Genomic DNA, 25,092 nt, shown 5'->3' with positions numbered 1-25,092 from the left:
TGATCGAGGGAGAAGTCAAAATCTTATGACGTAAATCACTAGAATCAAAGTTTCTGTTAAAAATGACATTTCTGGTATAGACACATAAAATGTAATCCATTTGCTTAGAAATAAATAAACACATCTATCCACAGAGGACTCAATATGAGTAATTAACCTTGGGCATTCTAAACGGATTTCACAAACACATGAAGAATCCACTGAGGGCTTTAATGGTTGTTCATGGCTCTGTCCATTTGAGCCCCCAGAACATTTATTAATTGTCAGATGAGAAGTCAAGCAAAATGACACCTTTTATTGGCTAACTGAACCAATTACAATATGCAAGCTTTCAAGACAACCGAGGCCCCTTCTTCAGGCAGGTTGAAAGAAATGTATCTTTTTTTTTTCTTTGTGTTTCTGCTAACTAATCATAATAATATACAGTACCTCTAATACCTAAGAAACAGCATTACAGCACTACATTATGAAAAGCCTGAATAATCTTGAGGCTCTTGTGTGAAGCAGCCTACACATTTATTACTAGGCACTTCTCTTATAATAGACTACTATTCATTTACTGCAAAGGGGTGTGAGCAAATGAGGCAAACACAGTCTTCTAGTTTTAATTCCCTTTTAAGCTCTTAATTGCCTCAATTCATTTAATTATATAATTGCTAGACATTTCATATTTTATCTCTTATACTGGAAGGTTTAAAAATACTTTTCATAATAGCTTGTTTCAATTTTTCTTCTGTGATTGCTTTCAAAAGCTTTTCTGGTTTTGCCATTTTTATTAAGTACATTTCACCTTTTCTGTATTCCTCCCTCTCATCTTTTCAAATTTCCTCTGTGCTGACCCATAGCCTTCTACCGGAGCAGTCTTGCCATATTTGAAGTCATTGACCATCTCAACAATTAAAAGCTCACTTTATAAATGAGTATGTATTTACTGAAAGACATTTACTGGAAAAATTTATATTTTAGCATTTTATCTTGCCAAATTCTCTACATGTTATCTGGGTTCTCAAGCACAGTACTAAAATTACATTAAAATCTGTACCTCTTCTTGTTGCCCTCCAGCTTCTGAGTAATATCCCGTTCTTTGTCATGTTTATTCTAATTTGCAGTCTGAATATATCAATATGAAGAACCATGCTTTACAATTTCTCATCAATAGTCTTTTTCAAGATTTCTGTTCAATTCAGAATGACCTTCATTGCTCACACTAGTATACTTACAGTATGTATGTCACTTACCTTGTAAATAAAGTTATGATAAAATTTACTTACTGAACTAACCCTTTATTCCATTATATACATCCCTACTCCTATAGCAATATTCCACCCTCTGCAAACTTTGCTACATTTGTAGGAATTATCCCATAATGTAATTGAGTGAAATAAGAACAACATTACTTAATAATTTAGAAAGTAGGCTGGAGTTGTAAAACTAAAACACCTTTCTAGGATCACTTATGTACTCTTTACTTTTCCAACTATGGCTATTATTATTATTATTATTATTATTATTACTACCATTATTATTATTATACTAAGTATAAGAAACACAAGCATTAATGACTGCAGTGATTCTGAGACTTTGTTCACATATTTCTCCCTCAGCCTGCATCGAATGACTAGCTAGCTAATCTCTAATCACATCTTTTCCTTTTTCAGACATTGACTTTGCCTTAAGTCCTTTTATCTTCCTTTAAGGTTTTTGTTTCATAGCTTTCCTGATGCTTGCCTACCATTCCCTCGGCTTTATATCCCTTCTCTGCAGCAACTCAGAAAGCCGAACTCCTGATGTTTTTTTTCTCCATTAATACTTATTTTAACATTAAATTCTTCGTTTTTTTATAAAAACTTACGTTTTATACCTTAGCATTTTATATAATTTGCATTACCTTCCCACTTTTATTCTTTGTCTTATAGCACCTCTTCAAATACATTGTTCCATTTGACATGGTAATTTGAAAGTAGTACTTTTTTTAGCATTATAAAGACTAAATTTAGCCAAAATGAGACACTATAAGAGAATAAATAACCCTTTTTCCCCACAAAACAAAAACTCTATGTGCTGTTAAATGTAATATTTGATTTGAGGTCATTAAGTTGATAGTGATTTTATTTTTAAATTTGAAAAATTTAATAAATCCAGACATACCATTTAATACTGATGATCACCAGTGAGTGTTAGGGTTAAAGTGTGCTCAAACTTGGAAGCTGTCTAGAAGTTTCATATTGTAAAACTATTATTTTGTTTAAGTTTTTCAAGCTTCAGCTACAGGTTATAAGTACTGTACGTTTGATTCTGGTTAAAAATGTAATAGGTAAAACAATTAAAATTCATAAAGTTTAATTTTATATTTACACATTCAATACTACTGTATGCATTTCTCCAGTCATATAGATCTTTCATATACACAATTTCATATTAAACATCTGCATAAGCAAAGACAACTTAATTCTTGTTTAACATTTTTATTTTTTTAGTTTACAAAATAATTCCCTAAATCACCTGTGGCACATCTGGAGAGCCAAGAATGTTTCTGAAGGTGTATGCCCATAAGGATTCAAAGCTGCTTGTGACTTTTATTTCTCCTCAAAGTGTATCATGTTCAGCAATCATTAGATAACTGACTCATAACTATCTGTGTATAAGTCAGAGAACAGAGAAAATGCAAGTGATCAACAGTAACATTCTTCTATAAAACATATCAATTATAATTGTGTTCTTTTTCAACCAGCATGTGGTTATAAAAAAAGAGTAAATGCAGGACAGTAACAACTCGGTTAACAAATCCTCTGAGAATGAAACTCTTTAATAATAAAGTCTGGATAAAACTCGCTATGGCACATGTGCAAAATACCATTCTGATAGAGTACTGTATTGTCTGTGCACAAGTTCCTTACCCAGAATAGTAATCCAGAATAGTGGATTATTGTGTGTGCTGAAGAATGTGAAGTTATTATATGGGAGTGTTTGTTATTTTGCAAGAACTGTAGTTATATTAATACAAAGTAATAAACATAATTTACCCAGCACTTCACCAAAATGTAAAAAATATCTTTAGAAACTAAACTGTGGAATACAAAGAGGGTAGATGTGGGAGAAAACAAGTGCCAAGTAGCAGAATCATTGGGATTACCACATGGTCATGAAATGAGCCTGTGCAGAGCATGGAAGATGATGTGTCTTGAGAGAGCACTTTACCTGCAAGCACTTCAGTGATGCCTCTCTGCTGTTAAAGAGGAAAGTCTCCTTATGGATCTTGGCTTGGATCATCTAATACAGCTGGTGAATGTAAGGCAAACGTTTTTGCCTCTGAGCACTCGTGAGGTGGGAGGTGAAGCCAATGTCATGAATGTCTTATTGAGGCAGAAGAGAGAATTTGGAGCCATATGGAATGAACCACCACTGACCATGCACAGCTGCTGCATTGTAGGGTGGTCAAGGAAATAGACAGCAGATGGCATGTGCCGAATGACACCCCCACAAACCACCCAGCAAGCCCTCTCGGTTTGTTATTCCTCCTATGTAAAATCTACCTCTGGTAATGAAGTCTCTTATAATAAACTAAAATCTCTGAAATAACTGAAGTATTACTGTGTTATCTTTCAAACATTTACTTCATTTTACTGATTTTCCCTTAAAAAAATAAACAGCTTATTACAACATCTCACATTGTGTCTCTTGTCCATGAAGATTCAACAGTTTGAAAGTATTCTTGCATTATGTACAACTTATTACTGTAATACTTCAGTTAATGAAGTAAATGCAGTCAGAGATTTTTAAAAAGACAATTAACTATGTATAATCTGGGAGTGTATTAAAAAAAACATTCTCATGGAACACAACATTGTGAAATATTTATATGTGATTGTATTTATCTTCCTTGTATAAAATCCAGTCTATCAAAAGCAATTTGGTTCCATACTCAGTTTAACTTCAAGTTCAAGTATTAAAAAGCAATATACTGTACATGGGTGGCACCATGTATGTGAAAATGAAAAAGTCCAAAATAAAAAAAATAAATAAGAACTGCATACAACAGGAATTTCAGTTCACATTTCTCTTCAATAGGTACAGTTTGACACTGGAGACAGTAATGGGTCCATATTTAACTTTTTTTAACTAAAAAGAGATATGACTAAATTACTTATTTACTTCTATTATTTAGCTTCACAGTGGCGCAGTGGTAGCAGTGTTGGCTTGCAGTAAGGAGACCAGGGTTTGCGTCTCGGGTCCTTCTTGATGCAATTTTCTCCCATGTCTGTGTGGATTTTGCCTGGGTGTTCCAGTTTCCTCCCACAGACCAAAGGCATGAAGGTTAGCTGGAATGATGATGTCACATTGGCCCTATTGTATGTGTGTTGGTTCTCTCTTTGATTGACTGCCATCCTGGCCAAAGATTGTGCCTGTCTTGCACATTGTGCTTGCTGGGATAAGGATTAACCAGGGTTAGAAAATGATATGGCATGGTATACTGTTCATTACCAAATCCATTTGCATGTGCTGAAATGTTTGTCATTGAATGGAACACATTAGTAGTTGGTTTTTGACAGTTTAGTTTTATTATTTTTTATTTTTTTGCTGTTTTCCTTAAAGATAGGGTGAGAAGCTCAGTCATCCGGGAGGGGCTCAGAGTAGAGCTGCTGCTCCTCCACATCGAGAGGAGTCAGATGACGTGGCTCGGGCATCTGATCAGGATGCCTCCTGGACGCCTCCCTGGTGAGGTGTTCCGGGCACGTCCAACTGGGAGGAGACATCGGGGAAGACCCAGGACACGCTGGAGGGACTATGTCTCCCGGCTGGCCTGGGAACGCCTTGGGATTCCCCCGGAAGAGCTAGAAGAAGTGGCCGGGGAGAGGGAAGTCTGGGCATCTCTGCTCAAGCTGCTGCCTCCGTGACCCGACCTCGGATAAGCGGAAGAGGATGGATGGATGGATGGATGTTTTTCATATTGTTTTTATTGTTCTCCATGTGGGCGGCACGGTGGCGCAGTGGGTAGCACTGCTGCCTCGCAGTTGGGAGACCTGGGGACCTGGGTTCGCTTCCCGGGTCCTCCCTGCGTGGAGTTTGCATGTTCTCCGTGGGTTTCCTGTGTGGGTTTCCTCCGGGCACTCCGGTTTCCTCCCACAGTCCAAAGACATGCAGGTTAGGTGGATTGGCAATTCTAAATTGGCCCTAGTGTGTGTTTGTGTGTGTCCTGCGGTGGGTTGGCACCCTGCCCGGGATTGGTTCCTGCCTTGTGCCCTGTGTTGGCTGCGATTGGCTCCAGCAGACCCCCGTGACCCTGTGTTAGGATTCAGCGGGTTGGAAAATGGATGGATGGATGGATGTTCTCCATATTATTCGATGATAACATATATGGGGGATTAATAGGCAACTTGGAACCGCCTGGGCGCCGTGTGATGTCGGCACTTTTGCACAAAGTGAAGAGTCCTAACTCAGGACATTCTCATAGTAATGACTTGTGTAAGAGCCAATCTTAGAAAGTTAAAGCTTTGAGTTAAACTCATATTAGTGTTTGCTTAAGTAGAATAGAATATCATTTTCTTTCATAGCTATTAGAATATGGTACAGTCCCCTGTAAATTAATATGAGATAGAATTTTCTTGCTATAACTCAGATACAGTGTGTTAATTGAGGCAGTTGATATTTAGAAGAGGTCCCAGTGCTAGCAAGGACTGAAAGACCCATCTACAGCATGAAAACGGGATAGGCATACAGCTTTCTGACCATTTTGATATGGTTCAAAAACGTTTAGAAGTGATTTTGTAACGTTTAGAAACGATTCAACTGCAAGCAAACTTAAAGAAACGAAACAAAATTTATACGTTTTAAACAGAACTTTTCTTAACAAGAACTTTTCTTTTTTTTGCTATATCAATTTTGTCTATTTTTGTGTGAACTGATATACTTTGAATTTTTACTAAAGCTTTTTAAAACGAAGATATTTTATCTGTTGAATCATTTCAATGCGTCAGGCTTCTGCTGAATCCCATTTACAAGCTGGTAATTTGGAGTAAAAGCAGCTACAACTTGCATTAAAAAACAATTACATGTAGATTTCTAATTTTAAGAATCTAACTTTCTTGTTTTTTTATTTTTTTTTTTGCTTGACAAAAGATCAGACGTGTATATCAGAACCCTGTTTGTATTTGGACTGTTCTTTCAACTTTTCCCTCGAAAAAAGGCATTAGCATAGCTATCTCTGCCACTATCAGATTAAAATTCAGGGTGTCTAGATTCTCCAGCAGTTTAATCATAAGTGTCATCACCATAAAGAAGGTTTTCAAACATCGCCAACTTAGATGATCTGAGACAGACTTTCACATGGGGAGACTATTATCTCCTATAATTGCAGTCTCATCAAATTCCAAAATGCTACTGCAGAGGAGCATGTTGATAAATATGCATCATTTATCATTCATTCATTTTCATTCATTTCCAACTATCTTGTATTAATTTATACATTAAGTATAGGAGATGACTGATTGTCAGTCGTTCTTACTGTACATGCTCATTTAACTGATTAAATCAGTATTAATGGTTATTGAATTATTAACTGAAATAACTATAAATTATGTAAAAGATGCAACCATTATATCAGTATTTGAGTGAATATCTGAGAAAATGAAAACAAAAAAGACTATTCTCTGTAATGTTACAATGTGAATTAAGTACATTATTAATAAAAGAATCCGATTAATAAAAACTGAGACACAACAAACAGGCATTACTGATAAGTGAGTGTTAGAGGGGATATCTTTTTTCACATCAATACTTTTTCCATCGCTGCTCTGCCAAAAGCCGCCTGTTTTTTCCCTCTGATATTTTCCTCTGCATTCTTATAACCCGCAGCCCCTCATGACACATATCTTACAAAGACATCAGTTAGTGCCACATGCAGTGATAGACTCGCATCATATTGATTTTCATCAGTTCAATCAATCCGGCTCTAATGTCCAGTTTAAATTCTGTGACCATCAAACTCATTTTATACTATCCTACACATGCCATCAATCTAAATTAACTGTATGACTATTGCTGGCACTATTGCAGTACAGCTTTAGTCTTATCACTGCTGTGACAAAGAACGGCTGAACCATACCACATCAATCCTTGAAATGTAAACTTGAAAAAGAAGGAATAGTAGGTACAATCTGAAATGAATGCAAATCAAGTGTTTAGGGGAGCTATTTTTAAATATAGAGATGATAATATGCACCAAAAGCAAGCCTCTTTGAAGCCACACTCGCTTTATTATTGTTATTGATTCATTTTTATTAGAAAATGACTGTAATGTGTTCTTTGGAGTATGTATTTCATATTTGCATTTTCTTATTGAAAATTCAAGTTAATTAACAGTACAAACTGAAACATTCATTTGTTCAACATGGTATGTCTTCTACGGTGGTTCCAAATAAATCAAATGAAAGATACATGTGTTTAAAACAAAGAAGGCAGGCCAGTTCATGAATCAACAATTTATCCTGAAGGATGACTGATTCTCCTAGCTACTAAGGAGTGCACTTTTCTTTTCAGCACAGTAGAAATGGTGACTTTTCTTTTAGTTTTTGTTTTGCTTTTTGGTTTCATTTTAGAATAAATTATCACAAATTTAGAAGTAATTAAAATGCACTTACCTGTCTGCATCTCCCGGCACCTCATTTACCCCCCTCTGAATTACATCACGAGATGCCACAAGATCTGGAACACGATTCACATTGCGTGAGTAAAGATTAAGACCACCATCTGTCAGGTACCTGGAAGAGAACAAATGCAATATTGTAATCTAGTTAACTCTGTAAAGATTGCTTTAAATGAATAAATGTGCAAATAGTTCACGATAATAAAACAAGAAATCATGTTAAACTCTAGAATCCCCATGACCCTGTAGTTAGAATATAGCGGGTTGGATAATGGATAGACGGATCTTTGTAATCTTTGTGTTATTCCAAAAATGTGCGGACATAGCCATTAGAACTCAAAAACAATGATGTTGGGGTTTAGAAGATGCCATGTACAGATATGGGCACATACTAAACATTCTCAATCCAGTCGAGGGTTTCCTTTATTTCAGCAATAACAGAATTCCAAAGAACGCAGCACTTGTCCTGGATGCTGCTCCAGTCCACTACATGGTATATTCACATATACATCCCCACTTAGTCCAACTGGAATTATTTAGAGCTACCAGCTACATAAAGCAACATGTATATTTAATGGATAGAGGTGCAAATAGCTGTGCCAGTAGAAATATCATTGTAGACAAAGGGAGAACATTCAAACTCAACACAGGCAGTGAGATTATTGAGGTTCAAATTCAAGGGCTCTGGAGCTATGAGGCAGCGGCAACACTTATCACTATCAGTATGTGGCAGAACTCTTGCTCTCTCCCTGAATGATAAATGAACAATTTATTAACAACCAATCAGCAGGTCAAGAACACAGTTATCTTAGATAACAGACACTACTTGTTGTTAAATTGTTGTCGATCATTAGGAACTGCTTCACTGGTTATGCCTTTCTGCACCATTACCTTAGGTTTTGTCTTTCATCCCAGCTTCAATCTTCAGAATTGAATGCCTTTCCCAGCCCTCTCAACCTTTCTGTTCCAGGACCAATAAAGTTCAAATTTAAGGACTCTGGAAAATGATGGTTTTTTTAAGGTCTATACATGTTGATATACAGTACCATGATACTCTAAATCAGCTTTCCTGTTTCAATGTCTGGAGTCTCAGATATATGTATATACAGTATGTCTCTGTCTGGAAAGGTATTGGTATCTCAATCATTCAAATACACACAGAAAATTATATACATTTAATAAAGATAAAAGGCTGATTCAAGAGGGTGGGAAACACACAATCAGAAAAGATCCATATTTTTAAAAACAGCAAGCAACTCTTGATTTTGGTTTGCTTTTCCTGCCCTTCTTCTTAAATTACGAAGAAAAGCTTCAACATTTCTTTATTATCTAATCTTTGGCATAAACCTGATTTAGAGACCAAAACTTCACAGCAAAGTAAAGATAGGACTTATGTCATGGGTGTCCAACTCCAGTCCTGGAGAGCTACTGTGGCTACAGGTTTTCACTCTAATCCTTTTCTTAATTAGTGACCAGATTTTGCTTCTAATTAACTCTTTGCCTTAATTTTAATTGATGCACAACTTAAGACTCAGGCCCCTTAATTATTTCTTTTTTCCTTAATTAGCAACCAAACATAATTAAGACACAAAATGAAGCAGCACATAAACAACGACCTGCCTCCATCATACAATATACTGAAAATAAAGAAAGGCGAAGGTCTCAGTAATGTTGATCTGCTCAGGTCCACAAAACATTTTGACAGCACTCTTCAAAAAGAAAATCATCAGTTTTGGAAATGTCTGCCATGGCAGAATGAGCACCATGGAATCAAATAACGGATTTAATTAGCAACAAGAATTGGCTTCAAATTAAGAAACTGAATGAAGTGAAGTTGGTTAGAGTTTGAGGCCCCAACGTAGTTGGTCACCTGTTGGCTCACTTCACATCAAATTTATGTTTAGGTGCCGTTTAAAGAAAAAAGAATCAATTCAGCGGTCAGAGTCTCAAGAAAAGTCAATTAAAATAAAGGGAAATAGTTAATTAGCAGCAAAAACTGGTCACTAATTAAGAAAAGAGTTAGAATGAAAATGTGCAGCCACAGTAGCTCTCCAGGACTGGAGTTGGAGACCCCTGTCTTAAACACTGGACAGCAAGAGATATAAAAAAGCATTGTGTTTCTTCAGGAAATACCTATTATATAAAAATTGTAATTTACATTCGCAGCATGGTGGTAGGTGGACTGCCTCACACCTCCAGAATCCTAGTTTGAATTCTGTCCTGAAGACTACTGGTGTGGAGTTTGCAGGTTTTCTCTGCGTCTGTAGATGTTTTCCTCTGGATATGCTCCCAAAATCATTAAGTGTAACTGTCTACTTTAAATTGGCCCGATATGAGTGATGGTGGGTGTGAATGTATCTTTTGATGGACTGGTCTTGGGGTGGTTACTGGGATAGGCTCTTGCCCTTTGGAACCCCAAATTTGATAAGCGGATTATGAAATATTTGGATGGATGGATGGATGTATATTATGTAAACTCCACGGTGAAAGCTGCATGTAAGTTGCATTATTCCTATATTCGTCTAAATATAAGGGAATGTGCTTTACCATTACATGCAAGGTCTTGAGCAGAGCATTGTCTACACTTGAAGTTGACATCATTTTAAAATCTAAAGTTTTTATTCAAACCTATTATTGTTCTTGAATGATGTATTTTTAAAACATAACATTTTTTATTTATGGTAATGAATCCTTACGTATATGTATTAAATTATCCACATCCTTAGTGAAGATTGTTTGCAACAGTCTAACTACCATATTTTTGACAAAAATACAGTAACTGTATAAGTTCATTGAAATATGACCTTTTAAGCATTTTCAGATATTAAGATCCTGCTGAGCAAGAGTACTTGATGTACCACTGTTTACAGGGGGTAATATTGCTCCAGGCACTTGATATGGCGGTCAGAAGCACAAGTGCAATACAGAATTAATAATTCATGAATATCAATGGTAAGAGACCTTCTGTAAATAGCAATGGATAATTATACTTTGTTTGATAGACAGCTGTTGAAGGCAATTGTGAGGTATTATCATTGGTATGGTGAGCAGTTTGTCCTAAAACTAATGTAAGATGGGTAATTGAGCTGGGACCTCTAAATGTACACACGGTCTCCATGTCTACAAAGCAGGTTTAAACATCATTATGCTTGTGGTGGAGAAGGCTGCACTTTTGGTTTCTAGGGATGGTTTAATTACAAAGTAAAGACACTTTCTTACAAACACAAGTCAGAAAGATGCTGGAGCAGCCGAATATCAGCTTCCTTGACACTCGGTGTCATATCGCGCTACTGTAAAAGTCTTTAGAAATGCTTGTTTCTCTATGTGGATGGTATTCTCCCTGCCTCTGTCCAGGGGAATCATTTCTAAAACTTTGTGTGGATGCCAAAAAACAGGAAACTGTGTACGCCAAAAAAAAAATCGTATTTTGAAAACTTGGAGTATGCAAGTTTGTATGCATTTTACCCATTACAAATCACAATCATCTATAAATATAGTTATGTGAACGCATCTCGAACCCTGCCTGGTTGCCATCTTTTTAACAACCATCTCTGGATTACACTGATCAAGCTCAGACATATGTAATTACGAGGTTGTAGAACTTTATTGGCTAATAAAGCAGCCACCCACCTGATGCATCCAAACACCCCAACTTGCATTTGAGAAGTTCTGTGGTTTATACTTACAGCATTGTAGCACATCTTCTCAGCACTCTGGCATCAGGGAATGGCGTAAGATGCCAGAATCTGAGCAGGCGGTAACTATCACCTGACACGCCTAATGACATGATTGCTGCTCAAAGAATAGTATAAGCATATGAAAAACTGAGGGTTCAAGCAGTTACCTCACCACAAAGACAGCCATGACATACACCACCATTAGCGAGTCAACTACCAATGCTACTTTTCCTCAAAATAAACGAATCATGGGTTGTCTCAGGTCAACAAGCCATAACATGTATCAGTCTCATTTTAGCGGTACAAATGACTTGTATATTAATGAAATGGTACTGCTTAGGGTTCACAGCAATAGCAGCCTCATTATGTTAGGGTCCATTATTGCAGTTGCAGTGCAGTCAGTTGCTCTGATTATGTTAGGAAAACTGGACATTGTTGCAATGTTGGCCTGTACACCTACACCATATGAAAGCTGAATGTACCGCCTCATCATTCAGTTTATGGTTTCCAGTACAGTGAGCTATGACAGAGCTGGGGCTTAGTTGAGATATTTCTGACTTGTCTGCCAGTTCCCCGTTATTGTTAACACCTGCATGTGAACAGGTAGAGTCTGCTTTCAGGTGGTCTGTCCTTCTAAGTCTGGACCCACCACAAAAGAGTTCCAAGAGAATGGCACTTGAGAACCTAAATTGACTCATAAGCCAGTCATCATTATGGACAAAAAAATCAGATGAGTCCCTAAAAGCTTGTTCCTTTCATGTATTACCACTTGCATAGTCTCCAAGGCATTAAGCTATGAATATTCCGTAGGGCATGCGATTTAGAGCTTTCTGTATGCAGGGAGTGAATCACAACTTCATTTATTCAACATACAATTATTAACAACAAGTGATTGCATTGGTTTCTAATCTTCAGATGCAACAACAGATACCCAAAATAAACTGAGGAAAGCAAGCAAGTTCTTCAGTGCAGATACACAGTATTGGTCCTCTTAAGAGTCTAAACGTTACACTCATCACTTTCAAAGTTTCATAAGTTTGGCATGTCAATGCACATTATAACAACTGCTCTGTGAAATTAAATATTATACATGTGAGTCATTTGGTTGGTTTTCCTGCAATTCCCTACGTGATCAAAGGGGTCGTCATTTCCCGCTTTCTCCAAAATGTTGCATACTTATTAGTTAGATTTGTCATAAATATAAGTAAGTTCTTCCATCAAGTTTTGTTTTATAAATTCCAACTTTAATAAGCTCTGAAGAAGGCTTTACCTTTGAATTTTACTAAATCTAAAAAAAAAGACAGAAATGGAGTCTAATTTTGTCCAAGATTAATTTTGTGTTTTTATCTGTTCTTCAAAGTTACCAAAACTATAATTTTTTTTTTTTGCATTTATATAGCGCTTTTCTCACTACTCAAAGCGCTCAGCAATTGCAGGTTAAGGGCCTTGCTTAAGGGCCCAACAGAGCAGAGTCCCTATTGGCATTGACGGGATTCGAACTGGCAACCTTCCGATTGCCAGTGCAGATCTCTAGCCTCAGAGCCACCACTCTGCCCTATATTTATTATATTTAATATATTATATTATATTTCTATAAGTTCAAATAACATATGCTTGGAAAATAATTATATACTGTATAATATATAATAGTAACTGAAATCACATAGGTTGCATTATTAGTGCACTTCAGACAACACATAAATATGTAATTTGAAGTGATATTTAACACAGTAAGGTTGGACATTGAACTAGGCCTGTTTCTAGATCAGTCACAGGAATAATGTTGGTGAGATCTTAAGAGTTTATAATAAACTTTATTAACTTATGTGTATATAATGGGACATAGTCTTTAGCTAGCTGTATACCACTCCCTGCTGGTTAGTGACCTAAGGCCTTTGTTTGTTTCTTACGCAAAAGCTGGGATTTATAAAACTAAACCTTGCTGTGCGAATTGGCTTAAAGTTACAGCAAGTTTTGACCATCCTTTTGTCCTAAGCAGACTTTTTTAGGGACTCCAGGCAGTATAACAATGCAGTAAACAGAAATTCTCATTTCCCTGCACATTTCAATGATGTGTCAGTCGCATTCCGATGTTCCTGAACTAATTTTATCACAGGTAATTGACATGTATGTTCTCGCAATATAGATGTCTTCAATGTTGGTAATAATGTCTAACGTATATGCTTAATGTTAATTGCCTTAGTGTGTGGCCTATCTATTTTGTCTATAAAAAGACACAGTGCTGAGTGTTTTACAATATATCTTGCAATGGCAGCAGTAGTTCTTTTGGAGGATACTGCCTATGGCAGGCTAAAGTAAGTTTCCAGGGTTTACAATAAGTTTTTGGTTTATGATAATGACTGGCTTACAAACAGATTTAGACTTCCTAGAGCTGTCCTCTTGGAGTAGTGTGCTAAATATTATAGAGACCATCATGCAGGAGTCATGCAATCCTTGTTGCCTTATTGGTTATAACAACTGTAAGGTATATGGCAACTAATGCTTTTCAGTGTGAAGTGCCTGACAGGCCAGAAATCTTGCAGTCATCCCTGAGATGCATCACACCATTTGTATGGGATGGTATACTTAAGATACATGTAATATTCTTACTATCAGGGTAAAAAAGCCAAGATCTAAATGCAACTTGCAGTGATTGATGATTTTCCTAATGTAATGGAATGGCAGTAAACGTGATAATTACAGCATCACAGGATGAATTTACTTTTGCAAACAGAAAGCACTTTCATTAATTTAATAAGAACTAATTTATGATGTTCTAATATGTCTGACTAACATTGTTGTGATTCTTTTATTTTTATCAAATAGTAGTGCGGGAAGCAAACTTCAGGATCGAGCTCTGTGTAATGGTTGGCTTCTTGGACAATAAGTCTAACTGACAGGATTGCAATTAAGTTTAGTACATTACAGACAACTAGTATAAAATATTTCAGGTGATAGTGGGGACAGAACAAGAGAAAAGATAATGAAAGGCACTCGTCCACAAGATCAGTGATAGAACAGGTCCATCTGTTTATTAAAAGATAGATAGCAGTGTTTGGAATTTTTGTGCGGCACACTGCTGTACGGCTCCTACAAAAGTTTGCCACATTGTGATGGCTTGTGCAGTACTGCACAGCATAGCGCAGAAACATGAATGGCTTCAGGACATCAATGTAATTGCAATTCAAAGATGTGTACATAAAGAGTGTAAGAGATGGCCAGCAGCTCAACAGGCCGGGACGCCCCAGAGATGGATGGATGGTGGAAGGCAGCTACTTGTGGACACTGCCTCCCCCAAGACACTAGATGTGAGCTCCCCTGGAGTGTAGCGTTACCCCAGATTCCCACAGGGCATCATGGGAGTTTGGTTTCTCAGCCCTGTTGGGTGCTGTGGGTGCCGTGGGTGCCACCAGGACCTGGGGAGTCATGTTTCCCTTATAGATCAGAAGTACTAGGAAGTCACGTGGACGGCGCTTCCAAGCTGATTAAAGAACTTTGATTCTCTGTCTGACTAAGAAGTATTGGCAAATCATGTGGACGGAAGACCAGAAGCACTTCCAGGACAAGAACTATATAAAGAACTGTTGAAGACACAGCAAGTGAGCCAGAGTCGGATGGAGGTGGACAAAGCTTGCTGGGAGGTGTGGAGGAGAAAATAGACAAAGAGAGAATTGTGTTTATTGTCTTTCTTGCCTGTGTTATTGTGGCTGTGGTGCTTAGGGCACTGGTAATAATAATAATAAGAAGAATTAAAATACTTCTTAGTGCTTTTATCCTGTGTCCTGAGCTTCTGTCTGTTGGGTTTAAAGGGGCAACAGCAACCTCTACTGACATTTAATTGGCAAATGATTTTATTTATTTTTGTTTTGCAAGTTCAAAGAGAATGTTCTTAATATCTTACAATTCTGTGCATACAGCCTGCGTCAATGCTGTGTACTGGCAGTGGTCTGAGCACTGCATGATGGTACATTGCAGTTATGCTCTGTCCACTCAGCTGCTCAGCTGTATTTTTCATTTATTTGTGACTTCCACACAGAGACCATCAAAAACAATATTTTTATGAATCTCCTGTTTAGTCATTAATACCTCAAGTTCACATTCACTGAAGTTTCATTTTCTGCCTTTTTTCCCTCTATCCTTCAATGGGCTGTAGTAAGGAAGCCATTCAGGAACATCGGCAAATTGATATGGTGATTAGATTTTATATCATATATTGTTATTGATAAGAGGTAGTGGGGAGTGGTTAAAAGCGCCAGCACACAGGCATAGTTTTAAGTCGATCTGACATTTATAAAAGAAGTGGCTATAAACTGTAGTTCTATAACTCTGACTTTTTTTGTGTGTATTTGGTTTTGAAATTGTAGCATTGCTTATAAGCAAGTTTTTATACTTGAGGCCACAAAAAAGCACATCCCTTGTTATTATTTTTGGGAAAAGTATGATGCTTTCAACTGAAACAAACAGGAAAAGTACACAAGTAGGACTGCAGTCTCAACCTAGACATCTCCTCATGTAGAGATAACGATTCTTAACTTATAACCTTCAAAAATTTATGCATGAAAGTAATGCTTTGTTGATCTGACATAATTTCTTTTACCCTGAGAAATAGTTTAATTTAATTTTAGCAGTCTGGGTGATATCTTTTAATGAACTATAATATTCTGAAGTGAAGAAAATGAAGACATAAAATAGAGCTAAAAAAACACTCACTTTACGGCAAAATCACATCATTGTGATTTTAATTTTATTAATTTTATTGTAAAATAGAACTCTCTAACATATAAAAAATTGTTACCATCTGTTTACAGATGTGTAACTACTGACATTAGGTCCTGAGGGTTCGTAATTTTATTTGTTTAAGATGGAGGTCTCTACTGGTGCAATGTGAACTGTTGTTGCCTTGAGGTAGATAGAAGTTGCATCTGCTGAAGGCTACCTATGTACATGCTCTAAAGATAATGAGCTCCAACAGTCCAAAAAAGTTAACTGGCAAGATTAAATTTGCCCAAGGTTATTCTTTTTCCTACTATGTTCTTCTTATTGTCTGAATTTACCCTCAACTTTCACAACAACAAAATGTCTGTGTCAGGTTTTCCCCAACTACTCAAAGACAGACATGAATGGTTATTATGGACTGCAAATTGGTCTTGTGTAAGTGAGTGTCAGTGTGCAAGTGAGAGTGTCCTGTTGATCTACTCGTGTCTGACCCAGATTCATTAAGATCTATTAAGGGCCCAGTAAGTGAAAGGATGCATACATGGACTTTTTTCATCTGCTTGTTCATCACAGGTAATACCTGCTTGTACCAGAACACGTCAAAGCAACAAAATGATAAAAGGAAATAAAGAAAAGACATTTTGGTACCCAATTAATGGCAGCTCAGATTAAGAGGCATCAGTGGCAGGTAAGATTATCACAAAAAACAGAATTCTTGTACTGTAGACTACAAATACTACCAAATTTCCAAAATGTAAGACAGACCTGAAGTAGAAACTGTCTCAGTAAATATTCAGTAAATCTACACAAACAGAGACACACACTCAAACAATATTTACTCTTTCACAAGTAAAAATGCCACTTATCTGAATGCTCATCTAAATTCAATCTGCCATTCCAGTTTTGTAAGAAGTCTTTATTTAAAGCAGTGAATACAAAGTACTTCTAAATTACAACATAGAATCCCATAAACACGTTTCAGCGTTAATTGCCAAAGCGAACTCAAGTGTCACATCTCATGTTTGAACCTTCTCAATTTGTTACATTTAATGAGAAATTCTACACTCTTTCTTTTCCCCTAGTGCCTTTCAGACAGGCATTTTGATTATTTAGAGATAGTTTTCAAATTTTATGATGTGTATGTGAGCTAATCTTCAGCTTCTGATTTAAAGTTCAGAATTTGCATATGTCCGGGTCTTCTTTGTAAGAGTTCTTAGCAGTTTTATTTTCCATACCTGCTGATAAAATATCAACTCTTTGAACACTGGAAATGGAAAGTGTTTCATGCTGGGTGATACTTTTTAAAAAAGTTTTAATCTCCAGCACTATTTTATGTCACGTTAATTAGATAAAAAGCAATGTTTTATGAAAGATTAATAAACTACTTTGAAGGTTTTCTGTTTTCATTACAAAAAAAAAAAATACTAATAATCATGTGGCATTTTATTGTTATCAAACTCTTAAGCTAAAACACTACTATTTGACCGCCCAGTGACTAAATGCACTACATTATAGTAAGGAAAAGTAACCCATCAACACCTATTACAGTTAAACACTAATCCGGTATCAATTACTATAGGGTTACATATAGAACAAAATACACCTTTTTAATTAGTCCAAACTATTTTAGTTCCCAAATACTGTTGGCAGTATTTTGATTTTTGGAAAAGAAAAGAAAGTTACACCAATAATAATTATGCACAAAGACATTTTGCCCAAAATCACAATTATTAAAGGCAAGAATTGTTGCAAGTCTTGTAAAGTAAGTAAGTGAATTAAAAGGCATTGTATCAATTCCATAAGGAAAGTTGCATTGCAACAGGAGCCAGTACAATCAACACAACACAGTCCATATAACAATAAAATGTTTGACTCCTGGTGATTTTTATGGCACAAGCAAGAACCTATTTTACTTAATACAAGCATAAGGTAACTAACAAAATAAAAGAAACACTTATGTAAATTCCTCAATAGAGTGTGGGATCAGCTGAGCCACCAGAACAGCCTTAATGTAACTTGATGTAGATTTTACCTGTGGCTTGAATGGATATTGAGGATGTCACAGTCCCATAAAAAATTAACTCATTCTGTAATTTGATGATGATAATGGTGTAAATCGATTAGTTGGGTTTGGTGATGCTGATGGCCAAAGTGTATGATGACCATAGTTTATTATTTACATTGCTGATTCGCTCAACCAAGCAGTCATTAACCACTTACAGTATGTCTGTAAATGGGGGCACTGTATGGAAATATATTTTTACATGAATATTTACTGGATATTTTTATATATAGGGTGTGGCGGGTGGCCGGGACGCCCCTTCTACATATGTTCCGGGGGAGCAACAATGGGCTCCTCAGTACCTCCCCCGGGATGATTGGTGGCAGCCTCCCTGGCTGATGATGGTGCCTCAGTTTCCCGCAGAGCTCCATGGGTGATGGAGTTCTCCACAGCCCTGTTGGGATCTGGCGTGGCCACCAGGGGGTGCTGCATGGATCAACCAGCCAGCCTGGACAACTCTAGAGCCCTGCCCGGAAGTGCAATCAGAAACAGGTGATCAAGCACCTGGAGCACTTCCGGGTGGGCTATAAGAAAGACCGGCAACCACCACTCTGGGCCAGAATCGGGAGGAAGAGGACGAGGTTGCCTGGGAGGAGTGGTGGTGCAAGAAGAAGGGTTGTTACTTGTGTTGTTACTGTGCTTGGGACTGTGTTGTGCCTATGGGGATTACGGGGAAGACGTGCCCCACAGGTGAAGAACAATAAAATTTTCTTGTGTTTTTATACGTGCTTCTGTGTCAGTCTGTGTCGGGTTGGACACTATACAGCATCCTTATCACAAGGGGTTTATGAAATAGGTGGAGTGTCCTTGACAAAAAATACTACCTTAGACTGAAACTTGCAAGGAAAGGATCCTGAGTTTGTAGCGGTGCGTTAAACTTCAACTCCCAGCAGTCCCTGCAGTGGCTCTGATTGGTCATCTGCTGAGGATGCAGGGGCAGTTGGGTACAAGGAGGCCGGCGCGATATTAAAAGGGGGCTAGTGTTTCCAAAAAGGGGAGAAGTTTTGTGTGTTTCGTGTCTGGAGTTGCCTGTCTGTCTGCCTTGTGTTTTGATACCTGTGGATTCTTGTTTTGTCCTAGACCATTTCCTGTTTTGAGTATGTGGACTGTCTGGTGTCTTCCTGCTGCATGAGGACTGTCTGAGGATTTGCTGTCATCTTTCGAAGAAAGGAGTGCTCCTGATCCCATTCATACGCCATCATCTCATCAGGAAATACCGGTAGGATTGACCTTTACATTCATATACAGTGTGCTGATCACTGGACTATCTACCATCATTTCATTTCATCAGTTGCCATTTTCATGGACTTCATAGTGTGTGATTTTTGTTAGTGGTTTGTTATTGTCAAATTCGCGTTTATTGTACATTGCTGTCAGGGGAACTGGGGTGGGATCGTTGTGTTCATTCATTATTGTTTAATACATTCTTTAAATTCTGGTTTATTACCGGTCGCTTTTTTGTCTCTGCTTGTGACTATGTGTGGGTCGGGCCAAGGCTGGGTGCATCCCTCGAATTACCGTCTCTTCGACGGTGTGAATCTTAGAGGTACTGGACCGCTACAAGTTGCTAGTCTGTATTTTCATCCACCATGAATCAATTGCACCGAAAAAGGGTATGGACGTTCATCCACAGTTATGTCAAGCTGATGATATTTCTCTAAAACTTTCATGCTGCTATTAGTACAGCATTGCATCTTTTGAATTATCACATGTTTAGCAATTATCCCTCTGAAGTCAGTGAAAGTTCTTGTCGAGCCGCAGCAGCCAAGATAATGAGCAATGGCAACTGGATAATACCAATATTGTTATATACTGTATGACCTTAACGAAGCCGTGATGTTAGATGTGAAAATTATATCAATAACCAGACCTGTGCAGAATAAGCAGTTAGTAATAAAAGTTATATTCCTCATTTGCTCATATGTTTCCTTTATTTTGTAAAGCAAAAATGGTGATCCAAGGAAGAACAGATGAGTAGGGGCAAAGCAAGACCAAGAAGAACTTAGGGTGATGATTTAAAGCAATGGTCAACATCAAAATATATTTGGGGAAGTTAAAAGAAAGGCAGAAGATAAGATGAAGTGGAAGCTGTGGCCATCAAACTGCAAATCAAAGGTTACACATAAGAAGAAGAACCACCAGTATCTATGAACAGAAAGCAAAGCTTCATGAGGAAAAGCATAGCATCTGTTAACTATTCCATTTACTACATGCTTCAGTATTTCCAATTCCTTATAGTTATCCATCTATTTTTTACGTCAAACCATCATTTCCATTTTAGGGTTGCAGGAATGTTTTCACTGTCCCATCATGATTAGGCATAAGGCAAGATCTAAATCAGTATGGATACCACACCATCACAAGGTATAATTTAAGTGCACAACTAAACTCACTCATGATCAGTGATGCTATCTCCTACAGGATAACGGGGCCCACAAAATGCACTTTTAATGTACTTTTTTTTATTGTATAATGTCTGTGTAGGTTTTCTTAGTCACACTCCAAGCACAATTTTCAGAGAACAGAAGTAATGCAATTTACTGTTTAAGTCGTTTAAGTCATTTAAGTTATTTTCATTTTGACATGTTTTTTTTTCTTTTTTTGCATTTCACAGCATTCCACCTGTCATTCTAAATGGAAACAATATACCATAGAAAATATTTCAATATTATGAAATTGTGCTCAGTCAAAGGTCTCACACAGAGTAAAGCAATCAGCAAAAGGATCACAGTGACATGAAATTATTCTCTTGTATCTTGGAGTTGAATGAGAAAACTGCTGAGCATTTGAAATGACAGATGTAGTTTTCAGATGCGGAAACCAACAAACAGATTTCACTGGGGGGCTGTGAGGTTTAAAATAGCACAGATCGTAAATATATCTATATAATAAAGGTGATTGAGTGAAAATGCTGTAAGAAAAAATACATTTAAAGAAGATATTCAATCATCTCTTACAATGCAATAGAAATAAGGAAAAATGTTACTTTAGAAACATTATCAGTAATTAATTCATAGTTCTGGTTGTTTACCTAATATTCTAGAAGCTTTCAATTTAAAGAATTCTTATAACAATATTCAAAAAAAAAGATGCCTTTTAAGGCTCCTGCGTACAAGTACATTTAATTTGAATGAATAAATATTACTGACACATAGAGAACAAGTAGAAGGAAAGGACTGAAGAAATGTTAAGCTAAATTTCAGTAATCTAGCAGATTTTGTTTTGTTACTTATGTTATTATATTTTTCACATTAGCGAATACACACAATGGCCAGATTTTGTTCTCAATAATTTTGTGTAACATCATTATGGTTTGGCTGAATATACATTTAATTTTTAACATATCTTAATATATGCAGAAGCAGTCTTATTTATTTAAATAATACATATTTTTACTCTTAGACTGTGTTCTCTTTTCTGTTGGAGGATGTGTACAACACTGAAATCCCTCAATTTCCAAGAAACTCAATATAGATAATTGCAAGGATTTTCATTAAAAAGTCTTCCATAACCATTTTTCTTTCTGGATGTTCACTCATTACTTATATTAAACATAATAATGTTAACTTGAAAAGACCATATTTGTTGACTTTAACATCCATGTAAAGGTTATGTGCATAACACAATGAGAAGAACTACCACACGCACAAAGGTTTTGTTCAGCAGCACAGGACATTAGAATTTAATCAATAAAAGGTTTTTGTTAATACTTCAGCAAGCCAGACACGCTACAGATAATCTTCATTAGAAAAAATGACGTATTAGGAGCACTTGCTTCTGCTCAGTCCATTATATATAGCCTTTCTTGCTTAAAGCTTGCAATTCTTGATATTCAATATTGTAGCAAATGTATAAAATGAAAAGACAGCAACATATTTTGCAACGTAAATGTATTCTAGATCAAATATGTGGCTTTTTTGCGAGAAGAAATTAGATTAAATTAAGAATAAAAACACTAGCAAATGTATAACATTAAAAGTGAATTTACAATTAGAAGAAATGGAATGAATGGATGAATTTATTAATAAATAACAATAATTCTTTTATTTTACATAGCGCTTTTCTCACTACTCAGAGCAGTTTACATAGTGAGTGGGCAGCCACTTCAACCACCACTAATATGCATCATCCACCTGGATAATGCAATGTCAGCCAATTGCACCAGTACATTCACTCCTCATTAGCTGTTAGGTGGTGAAGGGGTAAGAGATACAGTAGTTAGCTAGTTAAAGATGGAGGATGATTAGGGGGCTAGAATGACCAGGCCATAGTGGACAATTTAGCCAGGACATCGTCCTACTCTTTACGAAGGATGCTCAGGGATCTTTTATGACCACAGAGAGTCAGGACCTTGGTTTTACGTCTCATCTCAAGGACAGCACCATTTTTACAGCATGATGACCCCGTTACTGCACTAGAGCATTGGGATCCACATTCAGACCAGAGGGTAAGCTCCCCTTCTGCTGGCCTCGCCAACACCTCTTCCAACAGCAACCCAAGCTTTTCCTGGTTGGCCTCCCATCCAGGTACTGACAGAGCCCAATCATGCATAGCTTCAGGTGGATGACCTGTTCTGAAGTGCATGTGGTATGGCTGCTGAGAAGAAGCAGCAAGAGAAGATTCTAGCAATTGATCAAACACAAAAAACAATATTATGGAGAGGGACAATAATTAACAATACATAAATACAATTAACAAAAAGTCAAATTCTAATTTCTATCAAAATGTTTATATCATAGGATCAGCTCGTAGTTCACCACTTTGCCTTTGTTATTGAATGTGCAACCATTGAGACAGTCTGACAAAAATTAATCAGGCAGTCTTTATGTTTCTGTTATACATAACTTGGAATGAGTTCCATCTAAGGCAAAATTGAACATTTCTTGCTGAGATCATGGATGTTAAACAAAATAAATGTACCAGTTTATATTGAGTATAGACAACATTAGTATTGACACTGAAAGCTGATTGCATATTTGATAAATTAGCAGCACTAAGGTTGCATAAATATTTCTCTGGAAAGCAATTATTTAGTCAATACAAACTTTTACTGTACCCCTTCCAAGGTTCTAAAGTGATCTGTGATGCCAATACAGTTCATAACACTGGTAATTTCAGTTACCTTTTGTTGAATGTTTTGTCCTCAAACATGTCATTTGTATGCTTATAAAATTTGAACTACGGATAATGTTTGGTTAAAAATGAAATCATAGGGTCAGATATTCAACAACATTATATGGTGTTTGTATCATTGTAGCAGAAAGTGGTATAATTCAGTTTCAGCATGTAGTTGGTGCCATACCCTGAGTGTAAAGGTAGCATAAGGATTATAGCAGCATGAGAGCCGGACTAGGAAAGCAATCCACCAAGAAATCAAAGCAGATTAAAAAGTCAAATTCAGCCAAGGAACAGCAGGACAAGTTAAGAGTATTAATCCTTTGTTGCTGCTCAGAAGGAAAATAAGTTTCAAAAGAGTCCATGGAATAAAATTGTCAGTGTTCCATGCTCCTAAGATTAAACATTATAAAGGCCATACAAGTAAAACACAAACATTAACTCAGAAAAGAGCAAAGTTCCTTTACCATCGACACCTTGCTCACCTTGGCTCTAACGCAAGTCCAGTGTAAGTAACAAGTCCCTGTCATTAAGTATGAGCATTCTTGAATTTCCTTTTAAAACTGTTTTCATTTTCTTAACAGTCTGCTACTTGCAGTATGTAGGAAATTGAAAATGTTATAGTTCTATTCGAATTAACAGAAATAAAAACAACTACAGACCACCAAAATAAAATAAAAATAAAAAAGATGAGTGAAAATAAAACCACTGCTGGACAAAGAGGTTGCTTGCACTTTTCTCATTGTGCTCTAATCAGGTAATGCACAAGTTAATTGATAAATAGTTCCGAGGTCAAGTCGTGTTTGCCTCTTTCTTTATGCTTTATTTTTTAATTCACAATGAAATTACAATAAATTTTCTCTTACTAAGTTCACATACAAGTTTTTTGGAGCTTCAAGGAACAAGTGAAGATCATTGAACTGTCAAGACACAAAGCTCTAGAAAAGAGTGCAAGTTTATTATACAGCAAGCAAACCTAAATTCATTATCTGGCCACAGAATACAACATGCAAAGTAGATTTGATCTTAGAACTCACATACCTTGAGCCCACCATTTTCCCCCTATAAATTTCATTGAAAACATTGCAAGTGTTCAGTTTATCTTATCTATTCCATTTGAAGAAAACATTGTAATATTAAGATTATAATTTAAAAAAAAAAAATCCCACTAGACTAGTGCCTTATATTTACAACACCATGACAGGGGTTCAAGTATTTAATAAAAGGAAAGTGTGCACAAAACGCAAAACCACTCATGAATTCATTCTTTATGACTTACATGATTGGCAGTTTTCAGAAAACTGTAGACTATGTAGTCCAACCAACTATCTGATTTTTTAATTTTCAAAGAGCAAAGGGAAAAGGCAAACTGAATATAGCCTTTTCTGAAAGTGACTTACCCACTGCTGACTTCATTTGCCCTTAAATTCTTGCTGAGAATGTCACCGTCACTCATGTATCCAGTTACGTCCACTTCTCCAGTGTCAAGATCTCCTCCACTTTTCTCATCCATATGTGCAAGATTGCCTGCACGTACTCCTGTCGCAGTTCGTCGTAATGGAGTTGTATACATATAACGTGATGGATCTGTGTTCATGAAGCGGCTGGTGTTAGCCCGTGGAGGATAGCCACTAGGTAAAGAAGGTGCATCCCCAGCTTGCAGCCTGGGGCTTGATTGTCCCAGTCTCCAGGCCATGGGACATGATCTGCTGGACAAACTTGGTATACTCCTTCCATTTACTTCAGTTGTCACTGTGCTGTCAAATGTTGTTTCCAATGTGCTGCAAAGCAAATGAATGTAGACATTAGGGTAAAAGGATAGGATGTTATCATAATGTAAAAATTGAAAGCTCATCAAATGTATTGGATTGTAAACTTTG

At 36.8% G+C, this 25,092-nt stretch overlaps 1 protein-coding gene across 1 annotated transcript in view; it reads right to left on the bottom strand.

Moving 5' to 3' along the window:
• nav3 (neuron navigator 3) overlaps positions 1–25,092 on the bottom strand; it is a 573,826-nt gene that overhangs the window by 165,486 nt on the left and 383,248 nt on the right. Inside the window, 2 exon segments of the mRNA XM_051926210.1 lie at positions 7,638–7,757; positions 24,613–24,993. Coding sequence (XP_051782170.1) covers positions 7,638–7,757; positions 24,613–24,993 — 501 coding nt within the window.

Source organism: Erpetoichthys calabaricus, chromosome 1 (genome assembly GCF_900747795.2).
Source record: "Erpetoichthys calabaricus chromosome 1, fErpCal1.3, whole genome shotgun sequence".
Lineage (NCBI taxonomy): Eukaryota > Metazoa > Chordata > Cladistia > Polypteriformes > Polypteridae > Erpetoichthys > Erpetoichthys calabaricus.
This window is presented reverse-complemented; position numbering and strand designations above follow the sequence as displayed.